Source organism: Mercenaria mercenaria, chromosome 6, assembly GCF_021730395.1.
Source record: "Mercenaria mercenaria strain notata chromosome 6, MADL_Memer_1, whole genome shotgun sequence".
Lineage (NCBI taxonomy): Eukaryota > Metazoa > Mollusca > Bivalvia > Venerida > Veneridae > Mercenaria > Mercenaria mercenaria.
The window spans coordinates 65,377,646-65,391,123 of NC_069366.1; the positions used below are offsets into that span (position 1 = coordinate 65,377,646).

Below are 13,478 nucleotides of genomic sequence, written 5' to 3' on the forward strand. Positions count from 1 at the left end.
AAACCCATGTCCCACTTGATGGTCGTTAAGGGGAAACAAAGGTGGGCACAACATATTTGTGCTTCTTGCTGGCTAAAGGATAATAAAAAATTAGAGCATCCGGAATGTTCAAGTGCTTGCCCACACACACAAAAGTGACTTAGAACAGGTTTTGCGCAACTTTCGGAAGCTAGTACGACGAATGAACAATTGGTTAATACATTTCTTTCAAAATTTTGTTTAGTGGAAATTGATAACACTATTGAACAAAAGGAAACGAGTAATAATAAAAATTCACTTTGTTATCACTCCAAAAAATGTCAGATTTGTAAAGTAACAAAAACCAAAGTTGATAATGTATCCATAGATATGGTTCATTTACACACAAAAGTCAAAGAGTCCGGTAAACATAATTTTCAAGGTTGTCGCATTGTGGTTAATAACAAAATAAATGATGAATTTTGGAACAGAATGTTAATAGGTTATAAGGATACTCTGGTTATAGATCTATTAAAATACGGTTTCCCTTTAGATTTCCAAGGTGATGTAAATTCTTTTAAACAATTAGAATTATGGAAACACAAAAATCATAAAGGGGCTGAAAATTATCCAGCAGAAATAACAAAATATTTAGAAAAAGAAAAGGCAAGTCATTCTATTATTGGGCCTTTTAAGAGCAATCCTTTTACAGATAACTTAAACATTTCTCCCCTGAATTCAGTACCAAAAAAGGAATCAGAAGAAAGAAGAATTATTTTAGATCTCAGTTTTCCAAAGAGTAATGCTGTCAATGATTTTATTTGTAAAGATAGATATTTAGGTGAAGAAATAGAATTAATCTTCCCAAAGATCGATGATTTTATTCAATTAATAAAAGCAAAAGGTAGGCATTGTTTAATGTTCAAGCTGGATTTACGAAAAGCCTACAGACAAATTAATATTTGTCCAGGCGACTATAATTTAGTTTCGTTTCGTTGGAAAAAGCATATTTTCTGTGATACAGTTTTATCTATGGGTCTTAGAAACGCTGCGGCTATCTGTCAAAGAGTTACAAATGCAATTTCATTCATGATGTTCCAAATTGGTGTAGCTATTTTGAACTATTTGGATGATTTAGCAGGTGTGGAAAGTAGAGAAAAGGCTTGGTTTGCATTTTATTGTCTAAGAGAAGTATTAGAGAAAGCAGGCTTGGAAGAATCAAAACAAAAAGCTTGTATTCCATCAGAAATTATGAATTTCTTAGGAGTTTTGTTCAACTCCAACTCCATGACAATGGAGATTACAACTGATAGACTAAATGAAATTAAGAAGTTAATCACTCTTTGGTTAAACAAGTCAACTGCTTTTCTTAGGGAGTTACAATCTCTGACTGGAAAGTTAAATTTTGTTGCAGCTTGCGTTAGGCCAGGGCGTATTTTCATAAATAGAATGTTGAATTGGTTACGGTCCATACATGGTTTACACCCAAATATTCAGACCAGTATTCCTTATATGGTTAAAAAGGACTTACTTTGGTGGGACAGATTTCTGTTACGTTATAATGGTATTTCCATTATGTTATATCATGACTGGTCAAAACCAGATGCAATTTTTTCCACTGACAGTTGTTTAACAGGTTGTGGAGGTTACTTTAATGGCTCGTTCTTTCACTCAGAGTTCCCTGAAAAAATTAAGCAAAAAAAATTAGATATTGGTATATTAGAATTGATAGCTATTGTCATTGCCTTAAAATTATGGGGCCAGGAATTTAGAAGCAAGCGTATTATCGTGTATTGCGATAATCAGTCAGTGTGTCAGGTTTTAAACACCGGAAGGTCAAGGTCAGAAAAATTTCAGGAAGCTTTAAGAGAAGTTTGTTACTTGTCGGCTCTTCACGAATGTGAAATTAGAACTAAACATTTAACAACTGAAGAAAATAGATTAGCAGATTCTCTTTCAAGATGGCATTTAAGTACAAAGTATCAAGAAGATTTCAAGTTTTTAACCAGTCATTTAGAAACTTATGAATGTTTTGTATCAGATGAATTATTTCAGTTTGCAAATCTCTGATAGAATAGTTATAATTCTATTTCAGAAACAACAGTTTAAGATCTTAAACAAGATCTCAAAGTATCAAATTTGTCAGCTTATGCAGCAAGTTCGAGGAAGAATTTAAAGATTCAATGGGAATCTTTCATTTTATTCTGTTTATATTTCAGTTACAGTATTTACCTGCTGAAACATACACATTACAATTGTATGCTCAATTTTTGAGTAGATCGTTCAAATCAGTTGATAGCATTAGGAATTATTTAAGTGGCGTTAGGACCATGCATTTAATGTTGGGTTACTCTCTAGATCATGTTAATCAATTTCTTATTAACTTATCCTTAAAGGGATTAACTAGATTAAAACAACATTGTATTAAACAAGCAGAGCCTATAACTCCTTTGATTCTGAGTAAATTACATGACATGCTTGATTGCACAGAAGCAGATGATTCTGTTATTTGGTGTTTGTTTTTATTTGCCTTCTTCTTGGTAGCCAGAAAGTCAAATCTAGTTCCATCATCTAAATCTGATATTGAATCACATCGTTGTTTGTTGAGAAGTGATATTTCTCCTATAGGGGATAATTTATGTGTGACAATGAGGTGGTCAAAAACTATTCAGTTCGGACAACGTACATTAAAAACACCTCTTCTTAAGTTACAATCTTCAGTATTATGTCCTGTGGCAGCATACTACAATATGTTAAAATTTATTCCTACCACTCAAGATAATCAGCCGTTTATTTTGCTTGAAAAATGGCAAACCGGTCACATATCATAAGTTCCAAAATAGATTTCGGTGTCTTCTGTCAGAATTAGGTTATGACTCATCAAGATTTTCTTCACATTCTTTTCGTAGAGGTTTTGCAACCTTTGCCTTTAGAGCTAATGTTGCTGCAGATGAAATTCAAATTTTAGGCGATTGGCAGTCAGATGTATATAAAAAATATATTTCACTTTCAGTAGAAGACAAACTCAATATTTTACTTTCGTTAAGTGATAAGTTGCAATTTTAATGATCATACTTGTGCTCTCTTAGTATATGATCAGACAGAAAATAAAAGAATTTTTTCCCCCTTTTTCTCTTCAGTTTCTAGAATAAATCAACTTAGAAATCCAACTGTCAACAAGTGCCTCATCATTCGGATTCCATGGCCAAACACGTTAAAGATATTTGGGACACAGATATTCGTTCTTTCCCAGGAGCCACCATTTCATATTTGACTTCCAAAATAGCAAAAGGATCAATTAATCTCAATTATGATAACATTATTTTTCATGTTGGCACAAATGATGTTAACAGCTATTCAGTTGGTGAAATATCTTCCCTGTATTCCAATTTAATCACATGTGCTAAAACATATGCAGAAAGTTCTGTAGTGTTATATTTTTCATCTATTTTACCAAGACCAGTTGATTTTCCAGATACTGGTTCTAAAGTCAAAGAAATAAATTTGTCTTTAGAGGCAATGTGTAAGGATAGAAAGGTCAGATTTTTTAAAAAACCTTTCGCCATTTCTTAAGGCCAATTCTCCTCGTAGAGAACTTTTTGCTGTTAAAGATGGGGGTTTACACCTCAACTTAGAGGGCACAAGGAGACTTAGACAATTCTTCATAAATACAGTAGCACATATGTAATTTCTTAGAATTTTCTTAGAAATCAGTGTTAGGTCTTAAGAAAGGTTCTTTAATTGAAATTTCATAGTCTTATTATAATTTACAAAATATAGTTAACACGTCAACATGGTATAATTTTCTTTTAAAAATTTGTAATGTGTACAAATATTTGTTCAAGTACAAAAAGTTAAGATATTATAAATTACTGGTTCAATTAAAATGGTTTAGTACTTCATTCAGGGCACATGATCCTCTGAAGAAGTTATAGCAATTGCAGATTAGTATCTAACAATCTGAAATTATTTTTCCTGAGAAATTAGTTTGTAATAATTTCTGGGTTAACAATTTTCACTGACTTAAGTTTATAAACATGTTGTGTAATTATGTGTGTAGTTCTAAGTGGATCTAGTAAACTTCACTTTTCGATAATTTATCAAAGGAAGTTCTGTTCTCTACAAGGTAGTATGTAATACTTTGGAGATGTTACTTCTAGAGAAAATGGTATGTGACGTTTTCCTAGATACACAATGTTTCAGTATGTAATATTGTCAGATTAATTTACGGATCTAGAAAACTTCACTCTTGATAATTTATCAGAGGAAGTCGGTTCTCTACAAGGTAGTATGTAATACTTTGGAGATAAGTTTCTAAAGAAAATGGTATTTAACGTTTTCTTAGAAAGAGACAGTGATGAAGTGTGAATAAAAAATGACAGATTAATTTCTGAGAGACAATGACTGAACATTTATATTTAGTGTCAGTTATTATTTGTATTAATTTTGTGTTTTAGTTTTTCATGAATTTTGTAAATTCATGAAGTTGCCTGGCCGGTGGGTTGGCGTTTTTCTTGAATATTGAAAATTATTATGCTGTTTGAATTGTATAACAGTATGTCTTGAAACTCTTTTGATAATATATTGATAATATTATAAATAATATCATATTGATATATATGGACGTGATCTAATTAATCCTAATTAAATTATAATTAATTTGATTTGAGTTTGTTTCTCTTAGTTCTTTATTATATTCATAAGACAAAAATTTTATGAATACGTAATTTAGCGTATTTTATTGTTCACATTAAAATCGGTTAATTATATGGAACATCAAAATTTTTCTTCAGTCAAAATCAAGCAGTCCTATTGTTGTGTCAATAATTTTGGTTGGTCAACGGATTCTTTAATTCTTGAATTGATTGGTCATTTTGAATTTTGTTTTCTTTGCTTTGATAGGTTATAGATAAGTAAATATATAGGTATTTTTGAATTGGCGCTTCATTCTGTTTTTTCTATTAGTCTGGTCACGTCGAAATTAGTTTTTCTCTGGTTTTCAAAACAGAAAATTATTTCGTTTAAATTTGGATTAGAATATTTTACGTAACTTTAAAAATGTAGGAAAACCATAAGGAGTTTCGAAAAGTAAATTTGACGTAAAACATTCAAATTCTTTGTAATGTAAAACTTTGTTAAAAAATTTGACTGTAAATTGGAAAAATGTCTGGAAAAGAAAGCAAAAGGTCGGGTAGGTCGGTAGTTAGGCACGACTACAATAAGGTCAACTCTGAAGGATTCGTCGGAATCGAGGAACTGGAAGATCCTGCCGAGTACCAAACTTCGCACGAAACGGGTGGAGAAGATGTTTCCGAGATGGTTTCTCACGTTTCAGCGTCCAGAACAAGTACAAGTGAGGAAACGCTAGCTTCGCAGAAAGTGAGTACAAATCACTGGTGAAAGAAGAGGAGGAGCTTCAAAGGGAAGCACAGATAAGTAAGCTGAAGAAAAAGATTGCTCGGAAACAAAAGTCTGTAGCAGAATTACGAGGTGAGCCTGTTAAAAAAGTTAATGACAGTAAAATAACATTGCAAAATTTAAGAAAGAAAAAGAAGCTACGCGCTAAAGCACAAAAAGAATCAAGTGGGGAAGTTGGCAGTTACTTGCGGAGAACAAGTTTTACAGGTACAGAATCCAGGAATACTGGTTAGGTTAACTGCCCGCGGTTACTGACTGAAATACTGTTGAAAAACGGCGTTAAACCCAAAAAACAAAACAAACACATGATTACTGTATTAGCTGAAACATTTATTGCTAATATATTGATGATGCATTCTGTACAAATAAACAAAAATAATAGAATAAAATAAAAACAATTTATATCACCGAACATACTAAATACAGTTTTAGTTTATTGATATATTAAAGAAAAAGAAGAATATTTTATTAGACTCTAAACTACATGTAAACAGTTTCTGGTCTTTCTGGTATTTCATTCCATCCTGATTTTGGTGCCTAAACGGCCGAATGATTAATTTCATTGACTTAGAATCACTAGCTCCTTACCGATGTGGGTAAGAAACCTCGTTTGGTTTGTAGAAATCTTCAGAATGACGGAAGGTTGGTGAATCTTCCCATCTGTCTTTCCATTCCTGAAACAATTCCCGGAAGGGGCACCTGAGTTCTTCCTCCACAATAAACAACTAGAATTGTCGCTATGTGTCCTACATTATGTAGGTGTAGCACAAATACAATAAAAATCGTTTTGACAATGTACATAATAAACAAGAACCATCTTTAAAATTATAGTCGATGCAGTCTGAAGCATGGAAAGATGTTGATTTGTGTCGTACATACGACACATTTGTTTTTAAGAATAGAAATACATATTTCTATATACGCACATTTAATTACTGCCCCCTTTATTAAAGTCAATTACATATCAAACTTTTTGTTTCCACAGAACACACACTTTTGTGAATTTAGTATAACATGAGCTTTTTGTCACACATATATTCCCACTGTAACTTGAGGTGTAAAGTGGCAGGAAAAACATATTGCGTAGAAAAATAATTTGCTATATATTTCCAATACACGAATTGTTAAAATAGACGTATTTAACGGTTTTCAGAACAAGGTCTTTATCAGTCAGGCAGGAGTAACTTATTTAAATGTTATAAACATATCTATTCGATATTAAATACAAAATACACACAAGCATATTATTATTCAAACATATGCTACAAGAGATACGTAATGATATGAAAATGTTCGCAGACGTAAATAGTAAAAAGTTATGCAGTTCATAGCCCTCAGTGTGTGTGGTATAATGAACTGACAGTTTGTGCAGTTACGTATTTGTTGGTATACATGTACAAACAATATCCACTCTTTTGTCAGGTATAACGTCATAACGATACAATTGTATGATGATACGGTGTTTGTCAAGCTTTTGATGAGGGAAGAAGACTCCAGGTGGGCCTCTGTGGCTTATTTCATCTTTCGTAAGCCTTTACATAAAGAATTCTCCCGACGTTTTATTACGCTAATGTCGTAGAATTGTAGTGTCTCATTACATTGTTCAATTATCTGAAACACGACATATAACATGCGAAGTGACACACAACATGCGAAGCAACACACAACATTATATCGCGCATATGTCGTGGAATTGTCATGTGTCTACCAGTGCCCTAGTTATTTCGTTGCACGATGAAGTAATAAAATAAACACTCCCAGCGTCTGAGGTGAAATGTTGTGTTTGTCCCTTAGTTATTATTAATTATTAGCCATGAAAGTCGAAATTTCGAGTTGTTTACTGCCGTAAATAAAGTAGATGGATAGGTCGTGGCCTTTATTTAGATACCTTGTATAATTCAAGGCCAAACATGCTTGGCAACATATACGGATGTGTAGTTTGATGTATCCACTTTATATTTCTCATCTAAGAGTCAACAAAATGACTATCAAGCTCAGGTGTTATGAAGAGGTTGCCAATTAACATGTTTAGCCTTTGACAGACGGACGGATACGGAAGCAAGATTCTAATTCGAAATTTCAGTTATTAATTCGAAATTTCGAGATAATATATTATCACAAAATTTTAAGTGATTAAGTTGGAACTCGAAAATTTATTCACTTAATTTTAATTTCGAGTTTCTTAATTCAAATTTCGGAGTTTTGAATTAATAAATTACTTGCATATGGCATTAACGCTCTTTCGTAAATACTAGAAATAAAAATCCACAATTGAAATCAACAGAGTATCGATATTCAAGCTACACTAATATTGTCATATTACCTCCCTTTACAATAAATGAAACTAGATATGTTTGTTTAATAACCTTTGAATGACATTGGATCAAAAGGAAAAAGAGCTGTCCGCCCCGAGTAATTTCGGTCTAAACACAGAGCTCTCAGCTTTAACTTTATATATAACCGGACAAAATAAACAAAACTTATGTTAAAATACGCTTGAGAAATATTGCAATAAATTAAATTACTTATTAAATTCTAGTATCTGTTACGGCATATATGAAACATGTTACGGAGCAGAGAGAAATGTACTCTCATTCGATTTATCTCAAGTATGTTCTATGCTGACTAAAATATTTTATCGTAAGATATTGCTTTGACAATTTATCTATCAGAATAGGCTAATATATAGACTAACTGCATGTTTATTGATAGTTCACATACAAAACATGATTTTACGTTTAAATTGTAACCATGCTTTATCGTTTATATTTTCAATTAGATATACTGAGAGACTTTAAAAACGCAATAGTAACTAATTTGGTGATAAAATATAGTAAACATTTGTACATTTTAATGAAAATTGGCAACAATAAACACCATATCTGTTCAACAACTTCTGGAAAATCCATTTTAAAATATTGATTAGAAAAAACAATATCACATTTTAAAGAGCAACACCCTCAGTATTGAAAATTACAATTAATAGCATGTGTAACTTCCATTAGAAACAATGCAGGCAGCGCATCTCTGCCTCATCGACAACACAATATTTGTTATGCGTTGTTGGGGAATGTTATTCCACTACTGGATCAAGGCCTGAGAAAGCTCATTGACGTTTCTAGGGGCTGGGCGATGGGCTCTCAATCGTCTTGCTGAAATAATCCTCCTCTGTTATTACGATGCATAAACGGAATTACAACAGGACGTAACACATTGTCTATGTATCGCCGAGCATTCACATTACCCTGGAGGATGGAAAGGTCAGTTTTGTGGAACTGGGAAATCCCAGCCCACACATGAACGCTGCCCCCACCTCGACGATTAACCTTCTGTATACATTTTTCGATGAACCTCTCACCTCTCACACGATACACCCGCATACGTCCATCACAGTTCTGAACATTGAACTTCGATTCATCTGAAAAGAGAACTGCTCCCCATTGCCGGCAGGTCCAACGATGGTGTCTACGAGCCCAAGCAAGCCTCGCTGCTTTGTGTCTGTCGGTAAGAATATATCCCTTCTTTGGTCTACGACAATGCAAACCAACATCACGCAGTCTACGTCTTACAGTTCCGGCATGGATGTGCCGCCTGAAATACAAATGATGTTAAAAGTCTCTAACTTCGATCGATCTTTTTAATTACTACACGTATCAAAAAAGAATAAAAGTGATGTTAAACTTACCCACGGATACCAATCGTTCCTCTTGCACTCTGAGTGGCGGACCGAACCGGAAACGTCTGTGTACTCTGCGAAGGTTGGCGTCTTGTCGAGGTGTTGTTATCCGTGGCTGCCCAGACCGAGGACGATCCTTTACACTTCCGGTGGCATGGAATCGTTCACGACGACGAACAATCGTGGATGGAGCGCAATGGTACTGACGGGCAACGTCGGTGACCCTACTTCCGGCTCTGAGCATGCCGAGGGCCTCTGAGCGTTCATGTTCGGACAAGCGCGGCATCATAACCGACAGATTTATAAACAACTTCTTCTGTTTTTCTTATATGCCAGTCTAAATTGTACAAATAAATCAGGTTTATATTTGATTGCACGGGCAGGTTCGTGAACCTCATGCAAAAAGTAACTAAATAGCTCAAGCATAACCAGCTGTTTGCACTGTACAACTTCTTCAACGATTTTTGCACATATAATAGCCTTACATGTGTTATAGGCAGAATTAAAAAAATAGTTTGGTTCTTTCATTATGTTTTTACTAAAAATCGTTTAAAAAAGTAATGCGTTTTTAAAGTCTCTCAGTGTATGGTTACTGATTTACGACATTTCGTTATGGTGTATTGGCGTACGCGATTTTTTTTTTGCACATTTCGTTGTGTCTTGGCGTGCACGCAAAAGTGCCATCACAAAATTCTGAAGTGTTTCAAGTGTCTTTTTTGCGGGCCAACACAACTAAACAAAAGTGTCAGCGCCTCAAAAGCAACTCGCCAGAACGAAATAAAATGTTTCGTAGTCTCGTAAAGTTGCGCTTGCCAGGACGACATAGTTCAGAAATCTTAAACTCTTGCTGCCTTCAGTTTGCTCATACTGTTTGATTTGATGATTAATTCATTTAAAAATAATTTAAAGCGGAACCGCGTTTTAAAACTATTTATACACGATGGCGGTCATACTATATCGAACTTTCTGTATTAAACGCGACTGATGATAGGTCTTATTTGAAAAATCGATAATCTTGTAGCTTTGAACGTTATTTTCCGTAATTCGAAGTTTAACGGGGGCCCATAAGTATTTCTTCTTTTTTTTAAAAAAAAAAAACGATATTTAAATTGCATTAAAGGCCTAGATTTTGGCAAAAGGGATTTCTGTATTCATTAGCACAGTTGAGAGGGCGGGGAGACTAATGACTTTCACAGTATGGTTCGAATAAACAGGGGTCATCTTTTATTTAATAGATATGTGATAACTTTATAAAGTATACCTATTTTTGGCATAGTTTTATTTAAAAAAAAAACATGTTTGCTGTTCAAACAGAATAATAAAACTATAAGACACTTATTCAGGAATATATTGCAAATGTGTTAATGAAGAAAAGCAAGCTGTTATATTTTCAAGATATGTGTTAAAACTGTAATTTCTTTTTATCTTTTTTTTTTAATTTTAGAGGCTCTTCTTGTCTGTCTTGGCGAAATTGAACATGGGTGGAAGTGGTGTGTGTGTGCGAGGCGGTGTTGGGCGGGAGATTTCAGGATTTGTCAGGGAGAGTTTTGTCCTATATTCGCAAGAAGTGTTCCATTTTCATTGTTTATTTTATAAAATACAGAACTAAGATAAATGTTCTTTGCAGTAAAATTTAGAAATTTAGATGAGTAAATGTCACATTTTTCGTAAAAATCAATTATAAGTTTGTATTTATCTTGAAAAGACGACAGAATGAAAAGACTAGAAATCAGCCGCCATAGCATACACATCAAAAGAGAGCTTAATCGTTTCAATGGATGGTGGTTCATTCATCACGAAACGCAGCTATTCAGTGAAAAGTGGCAATAACTTTTAAACAATTACTAAACTATTTATATTTTGGCAAGCGAATGTTCCTTGAATTGACTGTTCTCTATGGCTGATTGTAGACACGTAAGCAAGACGTACAAAAATATCAAACAGGAAATGCCATGTTCTAAAAACGCAGCCTCCCCAAAACGAAACCCGAAGCACGCAGACGTGCACACTACAAACGAAAACACACGCACGCACGCACACACTCACTTGCTCTCATATAAAGCAAACATACGAGGACAAAACGAACAAATGAAGGAACAAAGTGGGGCACGGCCAGTGGCAAAACACCACTGGGGAGCTCGAACCGGTTTATGGTGCGCCGCACCCAACCTTACTCTTACCCTCACCATGTTCCAAAGTCATGGGACAGTGTAAATTAAAGTAATCCCTGCCAGGTGAATTTCTAACACACGTAATGGAAACAAAACTTCATGGTGCACGTTGAAGAATGAATCGAGGTCACAATAACTTCAATTGTCACCGGCTAACTTTCTCTGCATACTCTCCATTTAGAGCAACATACCGGTATCTATGTTGTCGGGTAAAACGACACATTTAAAAAACAAACGAGCCGCTATTTCCGCACAAAGACTAAATGTATCATTCCTACAGGTAATAAAAGATTTCCGATACATTTGATTGTTCTTGGAAATGGCTAACTTGTTTTAAATATCAATAACCAGGGCAAAAATAAATACCAAAAACGTGTACAGTATTTATTGATAAAGTTACAATTGTTACAGTTTTACAAACATAGAAACATAGAGGATTGAGTAGGATTATATAAACCACTTTTTCAGAAACCCTTTCTGTACTCATTTTCTTTCAAACAATAATTTTATCTATCTTTACTATAAACAATATTTCTGCTTATCGTTTAAACATTTGGGATATATGATCTATCTTTTAAGGGCAAGAAATGCCTAAAAGTTAATTTGATTATCATCTTAACCTCTCTTACGAAATATTTCTTTGAAACTGGGCGCTTTGGTGAAACATTGAAACTTCCAGTTTTATCAGTGCATAAGATGTGATGGATAAGGGAATCCAAGTTAATTTGATTATTATCATCTCAACCTCTCTTACGAGATATTTCTTTCAAACTTGGCGCTTTGGAGAAACATTGGAACTTCCAGTTTCATCAGTGCATAAGATGTAATGGATAAGGGAATCCAAATATGTAATAGTCTTTATAATATTTCTCCCACAATTTGTGTATCATGTCATTTGGAACTTTGCTGAAATACTGTTTTACCAGTTGATCACTTGATTCAGAAGTATAACCCGTCTCATTTCTTTTTGGAAGATCAACTTTTCCACTGGCACCGATCTCTTGTAACACCGTTTCAATATCATCTTTAAAATGGTTAGGGGTACCAATAAAATCATATTGCATTTCACAAGGCCGACACCTTTCAAAATATGGATAAATATGCCTGTTCATTTTGTTCATTTTTTCATCTAAAATAAGTTTCAAATATTTTTTAAATGAAAACGAAGGGTTTTTAAAGTTCCCCGTATAAGGACGTCTATCTCTGTATGCAGATAACAACCTTTCTAGTGGTTCTCTGACCATCATTACACTGATGCGGTGTTTCTGAGCCATAATTTGCTGGAAATAGTTCATGCACTTCTTACCGTATATACCTACCATGAGCACTGTGAGATTATTGATGTCGCCAGTAAAGTTGTGGTCGAGAACGTAAAGAACGCGTTTTGAGTTGGTCGAAGCCACTTTACAGTTGTAGCAAATGGTTAAGTTATAACTTCGACTAACCATGTATTCGCGATCGAAGTTACATTTTGTATTGGGATTAAGTCGTAAATTGTTTTCTTTCAGAAATATTTGACATCTTTCCTTGACAAGATTTGCACGTTGTCTCGCTGAAAGGTTTTGTCCGTTTTCATTTAACAACTTGTGCATTATCTGAAAAAAGAGATAGAGTGTTAAAAAAAAATTTGGAACCCACTCTTTTAGTTAGATAAACTTACAGGATTTCAGAAAGAGATATTTATTTCAAATATGATTTACCCTGTCCGTTTGACAAACATTTAGCCCTTCAAATGCATACCTTACCTGTTTTATTTTTAGAACAGCAAGTTAAGAATTTATACAACGATCTTGTGGTTCTCTTGATGTATGTATAACATTTTAGATAGATAGAATTCTTCATTACCTTCACAAATGAAGAGCACAGAATATATAAAACATAAATATATAAGTCAACATAAAGAAATATTTACGATATAGTGTCACAAACTGATATACGGGCCTTATTTTATCTGTAGTGTAAATGCAGGTATTGCATCATCTTTTTGTAAATTTTTGAGTTATTGAGGTAAATGTCAGATTTCACGCATAAAATACCTCTCATGTTTTTCTGTATTTCATAACTTAAATTTCCATGTAAATTTCATTAAATTCGGTTCAGTAATAAGATGGTTGATATTTTATAAACTTCAGTAATTTATGTTTTTATCCCCAAAACCACTATAATGGGCCTCAAATTGTCAATTTCAATCCGCGCCAAAGTAGTCAGATTTCCCGGCTATATCGTGAATCCCGTGAAAAATAAAATTAGTCAAG

General features: G+C 33.8%; 1 protein-coding gene across 1 annotated transcript in view; it reads left to right on the forward strand.

Moving 5' to 3' along the window:
- LOC123548562 (SUMO-activating enzyme subunit 2-like) overlaps positions 1-12,779 on the forward strand; it is a 132,605-nt gene extending 119,826 nt beyond the window's left edge. The window contains exons 11-12 of the mRNA XM_053546864.1: positions 10,946-10,966; positions 12,732-12,779. Coding sequence (XP_053402839.1) covers positions 10,946-10,966; positions 12,732-12,779 — 69 coding nt within the window. The remainder of the gene's footprint in view (positions 1-10,945; positions 10,967-12,731) is intronic.
- The last annotated feature ends 699 nt before the right edge of the window (positions 12,780-13,478 follow it).